The sequence below is a fragment of the Giraffa tippelskirchi genome, chromosome 5 (genome assembly GCF_054371585.1).
Source record: "Giraffa tippelskirchi isolate mGirTip1 chromosome 5, T2T-mGirTip1v1.2.pri, whole genome shotgun sequence".
Taxonomy (NCBI): domain Eukaryota; kingdom Metazoa; phylum Chordata; class Mammalia; order Artiodactyla; family Giraffidae; genus Giraffa; species Giraffa tippelskirchi.
Genome location: NC_137279.1, coordinates 129,093,030 through 129,112,002, shown reverse-complemented (window position 1 = coordinate 129,112,002; position 18,973 = coordinate 129,093,030). Strand labels below are relative to the sequence as shown.

Sequence of the window (18,973 nt, the reverse complement as noted above, 5' to 3'; positions counted from 1 at the left end):
TCTTCTCTGGTGAGGGGAAGGTAGGAGTGTAAGGAAATGATTTTGAGGAGAGGATAATCTCTGAATCTTTCTGGAGGATCCCATTATCTCTTAACTTCCAAGATGTGTTTGTTGTTTAATCACCCTTTATCCAAATTTGCCAGTGCTCTGCTCAGAAAGGACAGACCATAGAAAAACACAAAAATATTCATAGAAAATGGTCTCCCAGCAGTTGTTATCTGAAATCAGATGGAAATTTGTAATACCAGAAATGAGTAGGCATGGGTGAACTGAGGTTTCTGGTAGGTGTTTTAGGTATTTATGTTTTATGTATATTCTTTGGTGGCTCAGTCCAACTGGGTGCAGTTCCTTGCATTGACTTAGTATTGCTCATGGATTACTTTGCATCTAAGGAAAGGAAAAATTCCCATTATGCAAAAATTGTTCCCTGATATGTTAGTTGTGTTGGATCAAACTCATGTTTTCAAAACATGTGTTACAGTTGAATTGACTGTATGTGATAGTATCTGTTAACTAAAGGATTTTTATTACTGATGTTTAGTGTAGCAACAATAAAAACAAACAAACTGATTTAAGTTAGATTTCTTTTATATATGTTCACTATATTGTATTATGATAAATGAATGCATGCATGCATGCATGTATCTTCTAGGCTTGAGATAGATCTGTTCATTTTTTAAACTATCTCATTTAGTCTCAGCCCTATAAAGAAAGTGGTTATAGACTGATTTTATAGATGAGGACAATAAGGCTCAGAGAGTATAAGGGACTTTCCAAGGCCACACAGATAGAACAGTTGACCGAGCTGATATTCGATACCCATTTTTCTTGCCTCTAGTCTAGAACTCTTCCGTGGCCCCACAATAGCCGATTAAAGTGGCCAGATTTTTAGTGTAAATGGAAAGAGTTCATTTACCCCTCAACCCCTTGCCTTTATCTATTTTCTCCTCCATCACTCCATAGAAATCCCACCTGCCTCCCGCACCCCACGTTGACCAGTTTAATAGACACTTGTTTGTCCACATCTTATAAAGTCCTTTGCCATCCTGCATACTCTCAGTGCCACCCTCCTTGAAACTTCCTCTGTCTTCTCTGACACTGTGCGGTCTGGATTTTCCCTCTCAGTCACTCCTCAGTCTCCTTCACTGGCGCTTCCTCTTTAATTTTTTTTTTTTTGAGCTTCATATCCAACCACTGACCAGACATATCTGTCTAAATATACCTCTAAATATAAATATCTCAAAATTTAACCTGTGTCAGACTGACCTAATCACCTGCCTTTCCCAGACCGCTCTTCTCTTAAATACTGCATAGTGTGAATTATATTAATTATATTACTATCTTTCTTTCTTCCTTATTTTTTTAATTCACTCTTTTATTTACTTATTTTAGACCTCACCATGTGACATTCGGGATCTTTGTCCCCAGCCCAGGGATCAAATTCATGTGTTATATTGTTTCCCACACTTCTACCAACCCAAATTTTGTGTTAGAAAAATGTATATAAAATATTTGTTAATGTTGCAGGCTTTATGGTCATATCTTTTTGCCTTTTCATGCTGTTCATGGTGTTCTCAAGGCAAGAATGCTGAAGTGGTTTGCCATTCCCTTCTCCAGGACGTCATATACCTTCCAGTTATATTCATTTATTGATGCTTTGGCTTATAGGATGAAAAGTTAGTAAACAAGACTGTATTTCCAGAAAACATTTTAATGGCTTTGGAAGTTTTATAATTCCTTCCTGTTATTGCACTGTAAGTATTCAAGAGGGGTAGATTCTGCCACCACGAATATGTGTCTTTGGCATAAGGTTTATCGTGCCCCCTGCAGTGGAATCACGGAGTCCTAGCCACTGGACTGGCAGGGCATTCCCTATATTAACTATCGTTCTTCTCAGTTACTCTTTTGCCCTTCATTCAATTCGTGAGCATGTCTGTTGATTTATCTCCTAAATATTCTTAAATACTTCTCTCCTTTATCCTCCTGCCATTTCTTTATTTCAGTAAGTTGCTCTTTTCCTTGAGAATTAGAACCTCAGCTGTTCACCTGACTTCTTGTGCCACCCTCCATTTCTGTTGTACAGGACAAAATTTGTTCATTGCAAGTCTGACCATGGCACTTGCCTTATTAAAATTTTTTAGTATATAAATCCCAGCTTCTTTTCCAGGTATAAGGAGATTTGGGGAACTGACTGCCGCCTAGTACTCTGCTGCCTATCTTCACAACCCCTCACACCCCCTGAGCTCTGCTCTTACTGACGTGGCGTTTCATCTGGAAGAACTGTATTTTGTCACTTCTGTGCTTTTGTACTTGCTATTTGTTCCTGGAATGCCACTCTAGTCGTCACATTATTCAAATACCAACTTTTGAAGATTTGATATTGAACAAAACAGATGGTGTTACTGTCCTGCAGTTTAGTAGGAGGTATAATCAGGTTGGTTATGTACCAAATGTGCTAAGGACTCAAATAGGGCACATTAACCTAGACTTAGGCCTTCAGAAAAAAACTACATGGAAGGAATAATAGGCCTTCAGAGAAAGCTGCATAGAAGGAATAATATCTGAACTGAATCCTGAAGAAAAAGCAGATGTTGACCAGACAGAGAGAGTTTAGGGAAGATGTATTCCAGGCAAAGGAAACAACACTCCTGGAGGCAAAGAACCAGGCACATAGCAAATTTGGAACACCACACATGGTTTATTGTGGGTCTAGGGTGAAAGAGGGGATAAGAATGGTCACAATAAGGGATGAATCTGGATATATAAGCGGAAGACACACAATGAAGAGCCTTATTATATAAAGGATGGCTTTATATTTTGTGGTCCAAGCAAGGATTCTTTTGAAAGAGTGAAAAATGAAAAATTATCATTGCTGTTGAATATTATTCTGGGGCAACAGGCATTAACTGGACTGCCCCAGGCAAACCAAGAGATATGGTGGCCTTATTCATAAGCTCTTTTAAGGTGTTTAAGTGGTACTATTTTGCAGACTTAAAAGAGTATGAACAGAGCAAGTTTAAGGTAGAATGGAATGATGACTTCAGGTTGAGGAACAGTTTTGGGTTTCTGTAATTGTGTGTGTGTGTGTGTTTTTTTTTTTCCTTTTCTGGGTACCACTTCTGATTCCACATGTGTGTGTGTGTGTTTTTTCCCCACACATAACCAATTCTCCTAACACCAGCTGGGCATCCAATAGTTCAATTCTAATGGTAACTATCCAGAGTTAGCAACAGATAAATCTCACAGATTAAGGGCTTAGTCCTGTAATATTCTCCCCACTTCAGATGTTAAACGCAAGTCGGGTACCTAGGTTACTGCTGGGGAGGAAAGAGTTCTTTCTACCCTCTTAGTTTCTGTGACTGGCCTAAGAATTAAATTGAAATAAGACATTAACAGGAGGGGGGAAGAAAATGGTTTTCATCACATATTTTTGCACCAGGAGTTTCACACAAAAAAAGGAGATTCAAGAAGATGGCTAGATAATGGAGGATTATATATCATCTTGACCTTCCCTGATGGCTCAGCAGTAAAGAATCCTACTGCATGAATCCACCTGCAATACAGGAGATGTGGGTTCAATCCCTGAGTCAGGAAGATCACCTGGAGAAGGAAATTGCAACCCACTCCAGTATTCTTATCCTGGAAATCCCATGGACAGAGGAGCCTGGTCAGCTAGAGTCCATGGGGATACAAAAAGAATTGGACACAATTTATCAACTAAACAACAAAATATCATCTTAGGCTAAGTGAAAGAAAGGCATTCTGGGCTACTAGATGGTGGAGGCAAGTTATGGGAAGGTGAGGGGAGAAAATGTATGATGAATAAGGGTTATCTTGTTACACAGATAATAGTCAAGTGAAGAGAATAGTTTCTTCCTAGGAAGGAGATAGCTTTGCACATGGAAATTTCCTTTACAAAAGGGAAATTTTTTACTTTTATTTTTAGGCAGTTGGGGGATGTAAATAGCTTTCCCTACATCTCCTTTTCAAGGACCTTTAGCCCAAAATAATCCTCATGCCAGAGTGGCATGTTTTGGGGTGACATATCCCCATTACTACCCACGCTTGTGCCCAGCGACTACAAATTCCGGAGTTCCCATGACCACCCTCCTCCAAAGTTCATTAATTTGCTAGAATGACTCAGAACTCAGGAACACATTTCACTTATATTTAGCTATTTATTATAAAAGATATAATTTAGGAACAGCCAAATGAAAAAGATATAGGTCTAGGTATGTGGGTTGGGTGGAGAAGGGAAGGTATACAGAACAAACATCCATGCCCTCTCAGGGTGTGCCATCTTTTCAAAAATCAGTGTGTTCACCAACCCAGTAGTTCCCTGAATCTTATTGTTCAAGAATTTTTATAATTCAGTCTATAGTCCACTTTCCCTCCCTAGAGGTAGGGGGAAGGGCCTGAAACTTCCCCCTCTCTAATGACATATTTGTCCTTTCTGGTGACCAGCCCCCATCCTGAAGCTCTTTAGGGGCCTTAACCCTGAGTCACCTCATTAGCATTCTGGTTTCTAAATATATAAATTTGTAAACTGGTTCTTGGGAATCTGTTCCCAGGGACCCATCCTCACCAGTTATACTAACAAAAATTTCTAGACTGATAGAGCTATAATATACAATGTAGTATTTTTCTTTTTTACTATATATACATGTTTTATATTTCACTTCCCGATGCCTAAATTGTGAATCTTTTGAAGTAGAGGTAATTCTTAAAATATTTTCTATAACTCTCTATACTGTATACAGTTCAGTTCAGTCTCTCGGTCATGTCCGACTCTTTGCGACCCCATGAATCGCAGCACGCCAGGCCTCCCTGTCCATCACCAACTCCTGGAGTTTACCCAAACCCATGTCCATCGAGTCGGTGATGCTATCCAACCATCTCATCCTCTGTCGTCCCCTTCTCCTCCTGGCCCCAATCCTTCCCAGCATTAGGGTCTTTTCCAATGAGTCAACTCTTCGCATGAGGTGGCCAAAGTATTGGAGTTTCAGCTTCAACATCAATCCTTCCAATGAACACCCAGGACTGATCTCCTTTAGGATGGATTGATTGGATCTCCTTGCAGTCCAAGGGACTCTCAAGAGTCTTCTCCAACACCACAGTTCAAAAGCATCAATTCTTCAGCGCTCAGCTTTCTTTACAGTCCAACTCTCACATCCATATATGACCACTGGAAAAACCATAGCCTTGACTAGACGGACCTTTGTTGGCAAAGTAATGTCTCTGCTTTTAAATATGCTATCTAGGTTGGTCATAACCTTCGTTGCAAGGAGTAAGCGTCTTTTAATTTCATGGCTGCAATCACCATCTGCAGTGATTTTGGAGCCCCCAAAAATAAAGTCTGTCACTGTTTCCACTGTTTCCCCATCTATTTGCCATGAAGTGATGGGACCAGATGCCATGATCTTAGTTTTCTGAATGTTGAGCTTTAAGCCAACTTTTTCACTCTCCTCTTTCACTTTCATCGAGAGGCTCTTTAGTTCCTCTTCGCTTTCTGCCATAAGGGTGGTGTCATCTGCATATCTGAGGTTATTGATATTTCTCCCAGCAGTCTTGATTCCAGCTTGTGTTTCTTCCAGCCCAGCATTTCTCATGATGTACTCTGCGTATAAGTTAAATAAGCAGGGTGACAATATACAGCCTTGACATACTCCTTGTCCTATTTGGAACCAGTCTGTTGTTCCATGTCCAGTTCTAACTGTTGCTTCCTGACCTGCATACAGGTTTCTCAAGAGACAGGTCAGACGGTCTGGTATTCCCATCTCTTTCAGAATTTTCCACAGTTTATTGTGATCCACACAGTCAAAGGCTTTGGCATAGTCAATAAAGCAGAAATAGATGTTTTTATGGAACTCTCTTGCTTTTTCGATGATCCCGTGGATGTTGGCAATTTGATCTCTGGTTCCTCTGCCTTTTCTAAAACCAGCTTGAACATCTGGAAGTTCATGGTTCATGTATTGCTGAAGCCTGACTTGGAGAATTTTGAGCATTACTTTACTAGCGTGTGAGACGAGTGCAATTGTGCGGTACTTTGAGCATTCTTTGGCATTGCCTTTCTTTGGGATTGTAATGAAAACTGACCTTTTCCAATCCTGTGGCCACTGCTGAGTTTTCCAGATTTGCTGGCATATCAAGTGCAGCACTTTCACAGCATCATCTTTGAGGATTTGAAATAGCTCAACTGGGATTCCATCACCTCCACTAGCTTTGTTCGTAGTGATGCTTTCTAAGGCCCACTCGACTTCACATTTCAGGATGTCTGGCTCTAGGTGAGTGATCACACCATCGTGATTATCTGGGTCATGAAGATCTTTTTTGTACAGTTCTTCTGTGTATTCTTGCCACCTCTTCTTAATATTTTGTGCTTCTGTTAGGTCCATACCATTTCTGTATACAGTACTAGACTCATAATAAGTGCTCTATAAGTCCCATTGATTTTAGTTGAATTTCTGTTGGTTCACAAATCATCCTAGCCATAAATCCATGAACAGAAACAGGAAGAAACTAAGTGATGAAAAAGAATATCAAAATTGGGAAATTTTTTAACTTTTTAAGTCAGATGTTTGTGTAGTAGCTTCAATTTTGGTGTATAATTTGTAATAATATTACTATATTTAAATGTGTATCAATAAAATATATCTATATTTAAGTATAAGTAGAAATATATATTTCAGAGCAGAAAGAATCGATGATTTTCAAGTTTCATTTTACTTTGAATTTACCACTTAAATATTTCAGTCACTGTTACTTTCTTTCAGTAGCTAATCAGGATAACCATGTGGAAAAACATTTTGCTAGTATGAGAATACAATGGACATGACTTTGAGCAAACTCTGGGAGATAGTGAAGGACAGCCTGGCATGCTGCAGTCCATGGGGTTGCAAAGAGTCGGACATGACTGAGTGACTGAACAGTAACAAGAATACAACATTTTGAAATATGTGTACTATTAAACTATTTTTTGTCTTGTTTTTCTCTTTTAAAGATATTTATGACTTGGAACCTGCATCTGAATTAGGAGAAGATTTACTGAAGCTTTATGTGAAACACTGTTGCCCAGATATTGATATTTATGTTGATGGGAAAAATTTTAAAGCTCACAGGTAAATAGGCATGTGATTAATTTGGTGTTCTGGTTGTGACATTAAAGTGTCAAAGGGTGGCTGTCTTTTTCTAGCACAGTGGTTTTCAAGATCTGATTCACATAGGCTGCAGAGGTTCATGGTGATGCCTCAGGAGGTCTCTGACGGAAAGAGTTTGAACCACAGACAGGATTTTCTATCTGCGGTTTCACACATGCACAGACGACCCACAGAGACATGTGCACATGCTCAGCTGGAGCAGCTCTGTGCTGTGCATTGGGCATGAACCTAAGATTTCATTAGAAGAAAATATACTGTTGCCTAAAATAGATTTGAAAGCCACTGAAAATGTCATTAAATGCAGTTTTTAATTTCACAGCCATTATGGTATTGAAAATGATTATTTCTACATGAATGACATGTATTTTCTCTGAATGCATTTTGGCTCAAAGTCTTTAATTTTAAATAGATGATTCTCATGAATAGCATTGATTAGGAGGTTTAATTTTTCAGTGTACTTTTTAAAAACCATTATTCTGTTGTAGAATTGGGTTGCTTAGGCATTCCAGGCTTTTAGAATTTAAATTAAAGCCTGCTGCCTGTTTAGGTCAGGCTCTTTTTTTGTAAGTAACTAAAATCTGCTTAAAGAAAGAAAAGATGTTAATAAGAAATAGAGATTTTTTTTCTTGGAACTCAAGGGAAAGAGGTACAGCTGGGCCTCACAACAGACTAGAATTGGAAAGCTGAGGAACCCAGAGTTATCCTCCCTGCCTCTTTGTGTTTCAAATAGAATGTTAAGTTATTCCGGTACTGCGGAAGAGGAAGAAACAGACTGTTTTTGCAGCGGCTAGAAGCAGTCTTGTAGGTTCAAGGGTGCACAGCCCTTAATGAAGTTAGCAGTGGGTTTAGATTACAGAAATCCAAGCCAAACAGTAGATATGTTTGTACTCTCATACTGGTTTTGCCACTTAATTGACTGAAGTACATTGCTAAACTCTTAAGACTGCCAGTTTTCATCAGACTGCCATTCAGAATTTGAACTTTTCTTTCTGAGAACATATGTTTTGTAAATATATATACATATTTTCCTATTTTTTATGAAATCCCCATTATGTATAGTAAAATACAGAGTGTGATAGAGATTTATTTATATGTTTTCCATATTATGGATCTGTATTTTCCATATTTGGGAATATAAATATACACATTCCCAAATGGCATGTGTGCGTGCCTTTCTTTCTTCTTGGTTAGGGTAGGGGGAAAACACAATTTTACTTTTAAAATTAATTTACTTTGAGTTTATTTTATGCCTGATTTTTCTTGAAACTTATGGAGCCCTAGGACTATTGTTGTCATACAGGGAAAGCAGGACTCTGTGACCATTTGCGATATGTCTTCCAACAGTGTCTGTATTTGGCTTCTCCCTGTGTACTGCCTGACAGTGGGCTGTTTTAAGAGCTGGATCTAGAATATTAGGTTTGTATTTTAGGACAGCTCTTGCTCACATTTCTGGCTTATTTTGTTCACCTAGCGATAAAAAAGAAATTTATATTAACTAGAAAGGCAATTTCCTGAGGATATATTTCAAGAAGATCTGGCTTAAGTTTTCTTACTTTGTTGGTACCCTTATATGAGTTAAAATGGCAGATTTTAAATCCCAAGATTAACGTCCTACTCCAAACTTGAACGTTTTTCTGTTTGTACCTACAATTTTATTATTCAGTTCAAAGATTACTATGTCAGTAGTTCAGAAAACCCAGGCATACTTCGTTTTCCTTTATTGCACTTTGCAGATAATTGCTTTTTTTTACGAATTGAAGATATGTGGCAGCTCTGCATCGAGAAAGGCTGTCAGCACTATTTTTCCAACAGCATTGGCTCACTTCATGACTCTGTGTCACCATTTTAGTAATTCTCACATTTCAGACTTTCGCTTGATCCACAGCCCAATACCTGGAGTCCTTTATTTGCTGCAAGATGATCTGATCCCAGTCATTTGCTTGTGGTGGCACAACTAAGCTAAAGAAGTCATTTATAACTGAGTAATTAAGAGTGTGTGGACTGTGTTGGAACCTGTCTGCCTGGGTTTGAATTCCAGGTCCACCATCTTTAGCTGTATGAATTTGGGGAAGTTATTTAATCATTCTGTGTTTTAGCATCCTCAGCAAACACGGAGATTATAATAGTACCCATCTTAGAGAGTTATTACTAGGTTTCCCTGGTGGCTCAGTGGTAAAGAATCTGCCTGCCAATGCAGGAGACACAGGTTCAATCCCTGGATCAGAAAGATCCCCTGGAGAAGGAAATGGCAACCCACTCCAGTTTTCTTGCTTGGGACATCCCATGGACAGAGGACCCTGGTGGGCTACAGTCTATGGGGTCACAAAAGAGTCAGACATGACTTAGCAACTAAACAACAACAACATATAGGGTTATTACGGTGATTAAATTACCAAAAGCATTTAAAGTACTTTGAACAATGCCTGGCACATAGTAAGTACCATGTAAGTGTTTGCTGTCATCATCCAAGTAATAGGCCTTTGATATAAGCTTTTGTGTAGATGGTAGCAACAGCCTGAGTGTCCTTTATTTATGTGGGACATGCAGAGAAAGGTTATTTGAATCACTTGCATTTCTCCCCAATCAATCCAAGGAGCAAAGGGATAGCAGTAGGCTTCCTACACTGTTCTGTCTCTACACAGGCCTTAGCCTCACCACAGTGTTACTTCTCCACCCTTCCTACATCTTAGTTCTTTCTTATCTCCAAAGGAGATAAGAGAGCTTTTTCTCCTGCTCAAAGGAGAAAAAGAGGACTCTGTTTATTTGTGGGCAGAGAGGTTATAGTAAAAGGACTCATTAGAGTTCATGGATCCCATTTGTTAGTTACTGCTTTTCTGAGTGCTGCTTCCTGGAGTACTACAACACATTACTCCTGTTGTGGAGTAATGTAGATTCTCTAGGGCTTCTCTGGTGAGTCAGTGTTGAAGGGTCCACCTGCCAATGCAGGGGACACAGGTTCAGTCCTTGGTCCTTGGTCCATGAAGATCCCACATGCCATGGAGCAGCTGAGCCCATACACCACAATTGTTGAGCTTGTGCTCTAGAGCCTGGAGCTGCAGCTGCTGAGCCCATGTGCCGCAACTACTGAAGTCCCTGTGTCCGAGAGCCCGTGCTCCGCAAGAGAAGCCACCACAATGAGAAGCCAGCACACTGCAACTGGAGAGTAACCTGCTCACCACAACTAGAGAAAAGCCTGTGCAGCAACTAAGACCTAAGGACAGCCAAAAATAAATAAAATTATTATTTTTAATTGTTTTTAATGCAGATTATCTGAAACTACAATTTAATAAGTCAGCACTGAGTTAGGAGATCAGTGTCCTTCAGTCCAGGACACTAGAGTCGCTCAGTCGTGTCCGACTTTTTACAACCCCATGGACTGTAGCATGCCAGGCTTCTCTGTCCATCACCAGCTCCCAGAGCTTGCTCAAGCTCATGTCCATTGAGTCAGTGATGCCATCCAACCATCTCAATCGCTGTCATCTCCTTCTCCTGCCTTCAGTCTTTCCCAACATCAGGGTCTTTTCCACTGAGTCAGTTCGTCACATCCAGTGGCCAAAGTATTGGAGCTTCAGCTTCAGCATCAGTCCTTCCAATGAATATTCAGGAATTATTTCCTTTAGGATTGACTGGCCTGATCTCCTTGCAGTCCAAGGGACTCTCAAGAGTCTTCTCCAACACCACAATTCAAAAGCATCAGTTCTTTGGCACTCAGTTTTCTTTATAGTCCAACTCTCACATCCATACATGACTACTGGAAAAACCATAGCTTTGACTAGATGGACCTTTGTTGGCAAAGTAATGTCTCTGCTTTTTAATTGCTATATGTTGGTCATAACTGTTCTTCCACGGAGTAAGCGTCTTTTAATTTCATGGCTGCAGTCACCATCTGCAGTGATTTTGGAGTCCCCCAAAATAAAGTCTGTCACTGTTTCCATTGTTTCTCCATTTATTTGCCATGAAGTGATGGGACCGGATGCTATGATCTTGGGTTTTTGAATGTTGAGATTTAAGCCAGCTTTTTCACTCTCCTCTTTCACTTTCATCAAGAGGCTCTTTAGTTCTTCTTCACTTTCTGCCATAAGGGTGGTGTCATCTGCATATCTGAAGTTATTGATATTTCTCCCGGCAATCTTGATTCCAGCTTGTGCTTCATCTAGCCTGGCATTTCGCATGATGTACTCTGCATATAAGTTAAATAAGCAGGGTGACAATATACATCCTTGACATACTCCTTTCCAAATTTGGAACCAGTCTGTTGTTCCATGTCCAGTTCTAACTGTTGCTTCCTGACCTGCATACAGATTTCTCAGGAGGCAGGTCAGGTAGTCTGGTAGTCCCATCTCTTGAAGAATTTTCCACAGTTTGTTGTGATCCACACAGTCAAAGGCTTTGGCGTAATCAACAAAGCAGAAGTAGATGTTTTTCTGGAACTCTTTTGTTTTTCGATGATCCATCGTATGTTGGCAATTTGATCTCTGGTTCCTCTGCCTTTTCTAAATCCATCTTGAACATCTGGAAGTTCACAATTCACATACTGTTGAAACCTGGCTTGGAGAATTTTGAGCATTACTTTGCTGGTGTATGAGATGAGTACAATCATGTGGTAGTTTGAACATTCTTTGTCATTGCCCTTCTTTGGGATTGGAATGAAAACTGACCTTTTCCAGTCCTATGGCCACTGCTGAGTTTTCCCGATTTGCTGACATATTGAGTGCAACACTTTAACAGCATCATCTTTTAGGATCCTTAGTCTATGCAATATTAGTTGTTATAGACCTGTGTGTGCATGCTAAATTGCTTCAATCCTGTCTGACCGTTTGCGACCCTGTGGGCTGTAACCCACTGGGCTCCTCTGTCCAACGGATTCTCCAGGCAAGAATATTGGGGTGGGTTGTCATTGCCTCTTCCAGGGAATCTTCCCAATGCAGGGATAGAACCCTCATCTCTTTATGTTTTCTTCATTGGCAGATGGGTTTTTTACTACTAGTGCCACTTCGAAGCCTAGTCTGACTAATTAGCCATATAATCCTGAGTTGTTGTTTAGTCAGTAAGTTGTGTCTGACTCTTTTGCGACCCCATGGACTGAGGCCTGCCAGGGTCCTCTGTCCATGGAATTTCCCAGGCAAGAATACTGGAGTGGGTTGCCATTTCCTTCCCCAAGGGATCTTCCCGACCCAGGGATTGAACCTGAGTCTCCTGCATTGGCAGGTGAATTCTTTACCACTGAGCCACAAAGAAGCTCATATTCTTGAGTACATGAGCTGAAAACTTTTTTCAGAAGTATACACTTTAGTAGTTCAGAAGTTAAATCTTTCTGAGTTTTGATTCTGGTTGCACCATTTATTAATTGTTGAGAAGTTACTTGATTTCTCCAAGTCTCAAATTCTTTATCTGTAAAAGAAATAATGATAGTAATTATAGCATAGGATGGCTGTGATGATTGAATCAGGTAATGTACATAAAGTACTTAGCATGGTACTGTGGCACATTGAAGCATTCAGTAAACATTAGTTGCTAAAAGTATGTATTAGATATCTGGGAGGCAGGCATTTTGTTGTCTGTTCTACCATATCTTACGGTGGAGGTTGGCAAACTGTGGCCCAACCTAAAGAATAATATGCAACAGGGACCTGAAAAACCTAATACATTTTTTATTTACTCTCTGGCCCTTTGCAGAAAAAGTTTGCTGTTCCCTCCCTTACTAGGATTGCCAGGGAGCGTTAATGAAATAATTATAATAAAATTCCAAATTATTATGCAGTAAAGTGGGTTATGAATCTCTCAATATCAATTACTTTATTAATGATAAATGGTCAACCCTATCCTCTTAAAAGATTTAAAATAATAAATTAGATGTGGGAACACTAGAGAGAAAAGAGGTGAGATTCTTTAGTACCATGGGCCTTTGAGAGAGGCTGCAGTGGGGAACCAAAGCCAAAGAGAGTGGATGCCTAAAAGGAAAGAAGTCACCTGGAGCAGAAGCTCCTTAACTGAACATGACTAAACCTGCGCTTCACATGGTCTCTGCAGAACATGCTGACATGGTAGGCAGAACTCTCAAGACTAGGATGCCATTCTCTAGCATACCTGTAACATTTCCATTCCTATCATTGAGTTTATGTCTCTCGAGTCACTTGGGTTTATTCCCAAACCTGTCTGATGCCATTTGAATTTCTTATTTTGATAGCATGACTTAATGATGTATCATATAAATCAATGATACATGAAATAGAATTGTTTGTTCCAGTGAAAACTAAAGTGAATGTTTTGGAAAGCTTAATAAGGGAGAGGCATTTAAAAAATTGTTATTGAATACAGTTTAGATGAAACAATACAAAAACTTGATGGGAAATTATAAAAATATTAAATGATTTTATACTTCAGATTGCTTCATAAAAGTTTTAAATTTCTTTCTTCATTTTAGAGAAGTTTGAGTTAGAAATCATAGACAAGGTGATAGGTGTAGTTTTTGCAAGACATAGGAGGCTCCAATCAGCAAATTCACATTAAAAAAAAAAATAGATTGGCTTTATGGTCAAAGATTTGTGAATGAATACATACTTATTTTCTAAGTTAGAATAAAATGATTATGATATAGACAAATCATTTTAAAAATTCTCTCCTAATTTTTTGATTAACCAGACAACTATCAGTCTTCATTGTACTAGATAACAAGGTATCCACTCTATTTTTACAACTCATTTTTTAAACTTAGATAATCCTATGAAAGCTGTAGTTAGTGTATGTTAAGATGAATGTCTCAAGAGAAAGCTGACTTAACCATTTTTAAAGTTTACATTCTCTGAAATATTTGCAGAATGTCATGGGTGATAGTGACAGCTCCAAAAAGTTTGGATTCACTGATGTGGGTTTAACCCTTATTCAGTTAAGTGGAACTGATAGAAAAAAAAAATATATATATATATATATATGTATGTATATATATATATATATGTATGTATGTGTGTGTATGTATATATATATTCTTGGAGCAAGAGTACTTAAAAAATAGTCTTAGTGAAAAATTCTTTATTTAGAGTTTCTCTGAGTAATCCAGGCCATTATTATGCCTGGAGTAGTGAATCTGGTAGAGCTAACATCAAGAAGTATTGAACAGCAATGTACTATAATGCAAGAGTAAGGGGGAAATTAGGGCACCTCTACAGAGCCAGAAGCAGCCTTGTCAGTTGAGATTACATTTAGTCAAAAGGAGAAAATAGTTTTTGGTGTGTTGGAAAATAAAAAATCTGCTAAAGATTTTAACACACCTATCTACAACATATTTTTTTAAAAACTGAGGCTTGAATCCAGTTAAATAGGAATGTTTTCATAAGTTTCTATCTTAAGAACAGTGTAATTGTTTAAGCCTCGGTTGCTCTTAGTCTTACTTAAATGGAAATGGCTAGCATGCAGCATTTAGTTCAAGTCTTCCATATTCTTAACTGATTTTTTGTGTGTATTTGTCCTGTTAATTACTGAGAAGAATGTTGATGTCTCCATCTCATCCTCTGTTGCCCCCTTCTCCTCCTGCCTTCAGTCTTTATACTCTGTGACAACCTAGAGGAGTGGGAAGGGGAGGGAGGTGGGAGGGAGGCTTAAGAGGGAGGGGACAGATGTATACTTAGTATCGATTCATCTTGATATATGGCAAAAACCATCACAATATTGAACTCTGTATGGAACAACTAATTGGTTCAAGATTGAGAAAGGAGTATGACAGGGCTGTCTGCTATCACCTTGTTTGTTTAATCTATATGCTGAGCACATCATAAGAAATGCTGGGCTGGATGAATTACAAGCTGGAATCAAGATGGGTGGGACAAACATCAACAACCTCAGATATGTGGATGATACCACTCTAATGGCAGAAAGTGAAGGAGAACGAAAGAGCCTCTTGATGAGGGTGAAGGAGAAGAGTGAAAGAGCCGGCTTAAAACTAAATATTAAAAAAAAATGAAGATCATGGCAAACGGTGTCATTACTTCATGGCAAATAAAGGGGAAGCAGGTAGAAATAGTAACAGATTTCCTCTTCTTGGGCTCTAAAATTACTGCTGATGGTGACTGCAGCCATGAAATCAGAAGACATTTGCTTCTTGGCAGGAGAGCTATAACAAACCTAGACATTGTGTTGTAAAGCAGAGACATTACTCTGCCAACAAAAGTCTGTATAGTCAAGTCTATGGTCTTCCCAGTGATCATGTACAGTTGTGAGAGCTGGACTGTAAAGAAGCTGGAGCACTGAAGAACTGCTGCCTTCAAAAACTGTGGTGCTGGAGAAGACTCCTGAAAGTCCCTTAGACAGCAAGGAGATCAAACCAGTCAGTCTTAAGAGAGATCAACCCCGAATACTCCTTGGAAGGACTGATGCTGGAGCTGAAACTCCAGTTTTTTGATCATCTGATGCGAATAGCTGACTCATTGGCAAAGTCCTGTTGCTGGGAAGGATTGAGGGCAGAAGGAGAAGAGAACATCAGAGGATAAGATGGCTGGATTGCATCACCGATGCAATGGACACAAACTTGGGCAAACTTTGGGAGACGGTAAGGGACAGAGAGGCCTGGCATGCTGCAGTCCATGGGATCGCAAAGAGTCAGACACAACTCAGCGGCTAAACAACATCACAATGTTGTAAAGTAATTATCCTCTATTAAAAAAATGTTCTCAAAAATTCATATACAATCAAATTCACACAACTGAGAGTCTAATTTGATGAGTTTGACAAATATATAAACCTGTGTAGCTCCCACGACAATCAAGATATAGAGAATTTTTATTACCTAAAAAACTCTCCTGTGTCCATTTGCCATTAGTACCATCCTTCTCTCTGTTGTTGTTATTTAGTTGCTAAGTTGTGTCTGACTCTTTTGGGACCTCATTGCCCACCAGGCTCCTCTGTCCGTGGGATTCTCTGGGCAAGAATACTGGAGTGGGCTGCCATTTCCTTCTCCAGGGGATCTTCCCTACCCAAGGATTGAACTCATGTCTCCTGCATTGGCAGGCAGATTCTTTACCACTCAGCCAGCAGGGAAGCCCTCCCTCTCTCTATCCTCAGGCAAAAACTGTGTTTCATATGCTTATTTTCCATCTGTATTTCTTTGTTGAGTTTTCTCTTTATATTGTTTGCACATTTTTAGTTGGACTTCTTTTGTTTTCTGATTGTTGTGTTTTCTAAATTATAGTTTATTTTACCTGTCCTAGAATTTCATATAAATGATCTCAGACATATTATTGAACTTCTTTTGCTCAGGATAATGTTTTTGAACCTCATCCTTGGATATTATGTATATCATATTTCATTCAGTTTTTATTGCTGAGTAATACTACATTGTGAGCTTCCCTGGTGGCTAGTAGTGGTACAGAATCCACCTGCAAATGCAGGAGACATAAGAGACACGGATTCGATCCCTGGATCAGAAGATCCCCTGGAGTAGGAAATGGCAACCTGCTCTAGTATTCTTGCCTGGAAAATTCCATGGACAGAGGAACCTGGTGGGCTACAGTCCCTGGGGTCACAAAGAGTCAGACACGACTGAGCAGCTGAGGACACACACAATTTAGGCTAGGTGTAGATCACTTTAATACAGTCAGGGATTGAGCTCATTCAAAGCTGGACTTTGGTTCTAAAAAAGGCTTATCTATTTCCTGTTCATTCTTCTTTCAAAGGTGTAGTCCTTCAGAGTCCAACTGAAATTCTGGGACATCTACCAAAGTCTCTCCTCTTTTTTGTTGCTGTTGTTCAGTCACTAGTCCTGTCTGACTCTTTGTGACCCCATGGACTGCAGCATGCCAGTCTCCTCTGTCCTCCACTATCTCCCAGAGTTTCTGAGACTCATGTCCATTGTGTTGGTGATGCCATCAAACCATCTCATCCTCTGTTGCTCCCTTCTTCTCCTGCTCTCAGTCTTTCCCAGCATCAGAGTCTGCCAGTGAGTCAGCTCTTCACATCAGGTGGCCAGAGTATTAGAGCTTCAGCATCAGTCCTTCCAATGAATAGTCAGGATTGATTTCCTTTAGGATTGACTGGTTTGATCTTCTTGCAGTCCAAGGGACTCTCAAGAGTCTTCTCCAATACCACAGTTTGAAAGCATCAATTCTTCAGCACTCAGCCTTCTTTATGGTCCAGCTCTGACATCTGTACATGACTATTGGGAAAATCATAGCTTTGACTGTATGAACCTTTGTCATCAAAGTGATGTCTCTCCTCTTTGTTGGATCCCAAATTCCAATTTGTGTGCCTCAAAGCCTGTAAAGATTGCCAGAAGCAATCTAGATGCAGCTTTTTAGCTTCTCAACCTTACTTTTGCTTTCAGATATGTGTGTGTGTGTGTGTGTGTGTGTGTGTGTGTGTGCGCGTGCGCGCATATGTTTTTTCCCCCTTATCTTTCCAAGCTATTCAGCAGGAGGGTTAGTCTGAGACAACCTAGTAAGCCATTGCCAGAAGTGTCTTTTCTTCTTCTTCTCCCCTTCCCCTCTTCCATCCCAGCCCCTGCTAGAATATTCACATTTTTGCTGTATCTTATTTACTGTTATAGTCCCTAGAGTAGTGCCTAGCACAGAATAGAAGTCAGTAGGTATTTGTTGAGTTAAATAATGGATGAATTAACATTCTATCTGAGGAGATAGAACGGACATTCAAAGAAATTTTTTTTCCTATAATTTTTTGAATTTAAGAGAAAAGTACCCATGAGCATAATTATGCTGAGTTTTGAACTGGTACTCAGGACTTTTAGAGTTCTAGTCTCTTGTTGATATTTCCGCAAGGTCTTAACATCATTTGGTCTTTATTTCTTCATTTGTAAACGATCTGTTATTCTCTCACTCATGAAAATTGTTATTAGAATTTAAGAGCTTTCAAGAGAAAAAATTAAATGGGATTTCCCAGGTGGCCTAGTGGTTAGGATTCTGGGCTTTCACTGCTATGTCCCAGTTTCAGTCCCTGCTCAGGGAACTGAACTTCTACAAGCCACATGGTGCAGCCAAAAAAAAAAAAAGAGAGAAAAAAAACTAAAAAGATGAAAAAAACACTGGAATTAATGTTTTAATGAAGCAATCAAAATACTTTGGTATAAGTTTAGGCTTATAATTTCTATTATTAAAATCTACCAGTGAATACAAATGACAGGTAAATTGTTATCATGTTTTAAGAGGTAAAGATGAAAAATTTCATTAAAAATTATATTTTGCAATTGTGCATAAATGTTTGTCTGTGTTTTCTCCCCCTCTTCCTTTAGAGCCATTTTAAGTGCCAGATCTAGTTATTTTGCTGCAATGCTGAGTGGCTGTTGGGCTGAAAGCTCCCAGGAGTACATTACTCTTCAAAGGTAGGCATAATTTTTACAAGGAAGCTTGACTGCAAATGATTGCAAATAATACTTCATACAGAGCGCTTTTCATGAATCTGACTTCCCTGTCCAATGAAATGTTTCTAATATGATGGAATTCAGCAAGTACACTTTCTGAAAAGGAGAGGAAGTTGGGAGCATTTAGTGATAGAGATAATGTGTTACTCTTCTCAGACTTCCATAAAAAAATACCACAAACTGGTTGCTGTAAGCAACAGAAATTTGTTTTCTCACAGTTCTATAAGGCACCAACCAGCAAGGTTGGTGCCTGATGAGACCTCTTACCTTAGGTCCTTTGAATGTGGGTAGGCACTTTCTGTTGTATGTTCCGATGACCCATTTTTTAGTGCAGAGAGGGCAAAGGAAGGGGGGGGGAGAGCTCACTCTCTGGTGTTTCTTATAAGGACACTAATCCTATCAGATGGGCTAGGGCCCTACCCTTATTACCTCATTTAACCTTAATTATTTCCTT

General features: G+C 39.4%; 1 protein-coding gene across 3 annotated transcripts in view; it reads left to right on the top strand.

Annotated features, from left to right (window-relative positions):
- BTBD8 (BTB domain containing 8) overlaps positions 1-18,973 on the top strand; it is a 98,560-nt gene that overhangs the window by 22,416 nt on the left and 57,171 nt on the right. For all 3 annotated transcript variants that reach the window (XM_081486394.1, XM_081486395.1, XM_081486392.1), the window contains exons 4-5: positions 7,001-7,118; positions 18,391-18,480. In XM_081486394.1, coding sequence (XP_081342520.1) covers positions 7,001-7,118; positions 18,391-18,480 — 208 coding nt within the window. The remainder of the gene's footprint in view (positions 1-7,000; positions 7,119-18,390; positions 18,481-18,973) is intronic.